This window comes from Penaeus chinensis, chromosome 39 (genome assembly GCF_019202785.1).
Source record: "Penaeus chinensis breed Huanghai No. 1 chromosome 39, ASM1920278v2, whole genome shotgun sequence".
Taxonomy (NCBI): domain Eukaryota; kingdom Metazoa; phylum Arthropoda; class Malacostraca; order Decapoda; family Penaeidae; genus Penaeus; species Penaeus chinensis.
The window spans coordinates 5,729,082-5,733,892 of NC_061857.1; the positions used below are offsets into that span (position 1 = coordinate 5,729,082).

The window sequence follows — 4,811 nt, forward strand, 5'->3', positions numbered from 1 at the left end:
ACAGCTGGGGGTCCGTAGTCCTATAACTGTATTGCAAGGTGATAATTTTTGCACATAGTATCTGATGATCCTGAATACTCGCAAAATTACATGCATTGTGCAAAACTCTCACAATTTACTTCTACTATTTACAGGATTATCTTTAAGCAAACTACAATAAATCAAATGAAATTTGTAAGAAATCTCGCAAAATTCAACCGCACGATCCGCTTCTCACCTCCAGACTCCTGTGGCAGGCATCGCACAGGTCGCCTGCAGACGTCCCGGATATCCCAACCTCGCCCCTCTTCTTCTCGAGGTCCTCGATGGCGACACTGAAGTTCTGGGCCATGTTCCCGCCGTCGTGAGGCCACACCGGGTGGTACTCGTCCACAAGGGGGGCGTCGTTCCCGGTGGCCGTGGCGGGGTCCGGGAGTACGGAGAGAGGGTCGTTGCCGCGCGCCAGCAGGATCATTCCGAACTGCCGGATGGCCTGGGGGAAGGGGCGAATAGGGACGTTTTGCGTTAGTTTCTGGTTTTGCTCTCTCCCTTTCTTTTTAAAGCATATGCACGTGTGTGTAACAACATATATATGTTTATATCCATACATACTGTATATGCGTGTGTGTGCGTGTGCGTGTGTATGTGCGTTTATAAGCATCCAGTCGCATCTTCTCTAACCAACCTACCGAGGGCTTGACACTCCTGGCGAAGTCGTGCATGGCCTTCAGCGTCCGGTCGTGCTCGTCCCCCGCCCGGCGCGCGGCGAGGAACAGCCCCATGACGACGCTGAGGGCCACAGGGGCTGCCTTCACCGAAACGACAAAATGCATGGCTGGAAGAGGTACACGATCAGCTCTGTAGCTTCCGGTTTACGACAGTGCGTATATGTGTTTTCGTGCACACTAATTAAAATCAGAATAATCGCATTATATCTCTGCCATGGAATCTATTTTATTTTTTCTTCTTTGTGAATGCTGTTTAAAAAAAAAAAAAAAAAGGCTCCTCCCCCCGCTTATACTTTTACAATAACAGTTCTCTTTTCAGCACTACCGCATTCGCATTTTAGAAAAAAAAAAAAAAAAAACATTCATTAGAGAAATGAATATTGATTCCGAGTCGAAGAATTCCGTGTAGATTCGAGCTTCAAAAATCCTCACCTTTTAATGTCTTCGGTTTGCTGTGGCGAGACAATCTTCACGATAGTTCCTTAGCTTCGTCTCCTGCACTCTGCCCCTCCCCCTTTCCCTGCTCCTGTTCCTCATTGGTCAATGGCGAGTACACTGGCTGCTTTGTGCATCCTTCTGTCAAGCCATCTTAGTCCACTTCACTGAGAGAGAAGGGGAGAGGAAGGAAAAGGGAAAGAGAAATTGCGAAGTGGGAGATGGGAGAAATACCAAGAGATGTGCAACAGGTTGTTACGCTAGGAATAAGACACAAAAGAGAGAGAGAGAGAGAGAGATGGGATGGAAGCACACGATACAAAAGATAACTAGCTGTCTATCATTATTTATCTTTCTAGTTCTATTATCTGTCTATTTATTATTTATTTATTTTTTATGTCTATACCTATCCATCCATACCTCTATCTATCTATATATCTATCTATCCTTCTATCTCTCTTATATACATATATATCTGTGTGTTTGTGTTTGTATGTTTGTGTGCTTGTGTGTGTGAGACAGACAGACAGGCAGACAGACAGACAGACAGACAGACAGACAGACAGACAGACAGACAGACAGACAGACAGACAGACAGACAGACAGACAGACAGACAGACGGACGGACGGACGGACGGACAGACAGACAGACAGAAAGGCATACAGACAGACAGACAGACAGACAGATACAGACAGAGACAGACAGAGACAGAGACAGAGATTTTTTTTTTTTTTTTGCCTTTTTTTTTTTTTTTTTTTTTTGAAGCTCTTCAAAATAGACTGCACACAATTATAGACAAATTATCGTTCAGCTTGAATGCATCTTCATGGATTAATGATCAGATTTATATATTCATATTCTAAGCAGGCATCCAAATTCTGACTTTTTCGTTTGAGTTACTTAAAAGCTTTACTTGTATTGTACCTTACCAAAGAGTGTCATGTCCCTGGGGCTTCCGCGTCTCCTGTGGATTTCCATACTGAATGTGAGAAACCAATGATTATTTTTTTCCATTCCTTGATCAGGAAATGAATCATTGTTACTTTGTGTACGAGTTAATGCAATGAACGTAAAAAGGGAAAATTAAGTAATTACCCCTAGAATTTTGATGCCTGAGATTTTCTATGATCATTTTCTTTTATTATTTTCATTTAATATAGTTCCCCCAAAATATACAGAAAACGAATTTTACGTTTCCAGATAATCATTATAGAACAAGAATGGATTTCGTGTTTTCACCTGTCAGTAAAGTGAAAACACATTTTTTTCAACCAGACCGTTACTTGAACATTTATGCATGTGAAAGGGTAAAATGGAAATGGCTTGTGAATTTTACTTAAATGCCTGTCTTCCCCTAAAAAGGTTACCAAGAGCCTCCACAATCCCAAATGTCTTGGGTTTGTCTTTTCATCTTCCCACTGTCTTAGTTCATAAGCTTGAGGTATAATGGCATATGTCATTTGCCCTGTAAAAGATGGTTGGTTGGAACTTAACCATTACCATTCTTAATTCATTTTACCAAAGAATATCCTGTATTCACAGTTATTCATATCTTCATAGTATAATAGGATATTTCAGGGTCATGAGGATTTTTGCACTGCAGAGAGATGGACAGTAAAACTATTTTATAAGAAAGCATTTCACTTAACAAAAAACCCAACATGTATAAACCAATACTGTTCTGTCATCATGAAAATTATATACTGCTCAGGGGCATCGCAAGTCTTAGATTGCCCCATTTAAGGGCTGACTTGCTTCCCCCCTAAGGGCCCCATCCTCAAGATTATTTCCCTAAAAGTACACCTATATAGGTCTGGGTGTAGCTTAAAAATGCTTCTAGAACAGATTTAAAAAAAAAAAAAAAAAAAAAAAAAAAATATATATATATATATATATATATATATATATATATATATATATATATATATATATATATATATATATAGCAAAGGAAGCTCGCAGCACCCCAGAAACTGATTGTGCTCGCTTCACCCCCCCCCCCCCAAGAAAAAATGATGCCCCAGTTGCTGTTTACTATATACACATTGTTTAATAATAAAGTTCTCTTATTCACATTTTCAGGGCCTAACTAATACTATAAAATGAGGATAAGGAAAATTCCAATTTACAAAATGCACTGTTTATTCTACAATTATGATACAATCATTTTAATAAATAGTATACAAAAAGTGATGATAGGGTGGATATTATTACAAGTACCTCTTAGCAACTTGTTTAAAACAAGTAACAAAACATACAGGTGCATATACAGTTCATGTCATTTTGTCACAGATTTATATATATATATTAATATGAAAATGATGCTTCTTCTGCCCATTAAAGTATTTTCTTAATAAGTCTATACAGTCTGAAGCTTTTTATATGGGCAGAATTTAATGAGTTTTTTTTTTAATGAGGAAGAGATGAGTTACTAATGACCTTCATTCTTAATCGAGTGATAACTTTTACTTTGATGCTTTTATCTGTGATGGACAAGTTAATTCAGTATATAGTGGTGTTATGTGAGAGAGAGAGAGAAAGAAAGAGAAAGAGAATGAGAGAGAGAGAGAGAGAGAGAGAGAGAGAGAGAGAGAGAGAGAGAGAGAGAGAGAGAGAGAGAGAGAGAGAGAGAGAGAGAGAGAGAGAGTGTGTGTGTGTGTTGTGTGTGTGTGTGTGTGTGTGTGTGTGTGTGTGTGTGTGTGTGTGTGTGTGTGTGTGTGTGCGTGTGTGCGTGTGTGCGTGTGTGCGTGTGTGCGTGTGTGCGTGTGTGCGTGTGTGCGTGTGTGCGTGTGTGCGTGTGTGCGCGCGTGTGCATTTGTAGGTGAGCCTGTGGATATTCCCTCAGAGAACATCATCTCACAAATTCCAAAATGGTAACAGTAACATGGTATGTGGTATTTTGTAATCTCGGTATTCTAGTCTAAAGTAAAAAAAAAAAAATAATAATAATATTAATCAAGTAAAAAGTAAAGAAATCTTATAAGTAAACACAATTTTCATCCATGATTTATTAGAATGCCTTGAAAATGGGAAATTTTAGTTCTATCGATAAGATGCAATAAATACATTTTCCAAACCAGGACATATTATCTAAATTGATAACCATAAAAACTGAATCCTTCAAATGAAAAAATAATAATTATGCCTTTTACTTTTCATTCAAAGACATTTTCTTGCAAATATGACAAAAGAATTTAACACTTTGAAAGGACTGAGTAAAGTCTTAAGTTATGATTACTATCCTTTATAGAATGAGCAGCTGTACTTGTCTTAATTCACATTCTGAAGCCATACATTGATTTGCCATTTCAGCTTATAATGTTTCTGACTGCGAAGTGTCAAACTTAATTTATCTCTACGGCTTAGATAACTTTGAAGGGGTATGTCATGCACCACCCTCATTTCTTCAAAGTGATATGTGACTGAAAGGAAGTTTTCTCTATTTAATTGAGTCATGCATTAAATTTCATGCCTTTGATTATGGGCTCATTCTTTGACAAATGTTGCAAACATTCAAAATGTTTTTGCAAAAAGACAAGTCAATTTCATTAAATCTTTTTGTCATTACCAAGGTTTCTCTCAATCTCTTTTCTTAGATGTTTCATCAGATGAAAGAAAGTCATTTTCACAAAAGTCTTCCACTGGTTTCATTATGAAAAGAAAAACAC

General features: G+C 38.1%; 1 protein-coding gene across 1 annotated transcript in view; it reads right to left on the bottom strand.

Moving 5' to 3' along the window:
- Positions 1-1,257, bottom strand: part of LOC125046836 — a 6,182-nt gene extending 4,925 nt beyond the window's left edge. Inside the window, exons 1-3 of the mRNA XM_047644817.1 lie at positions 1,140-1,257; positions 669-814; positions 218-472 (exon numbers count right to left, since the gene is read on the bottom strand). Of these exons, the coding sequence (XP_047500773.1) occupies positions 218-472; positions 669-812 (399 nt within the window). The 5' untranslated portion in view covers positions 813-814; positions 1,140-1,257. The remainder of the gene's footprint in view (positions 1-217; positions 473-668; positions 815-1,139) is intronic.
- Positions 1,258-4,811: the final 3,554 nt, after the last annotated feature.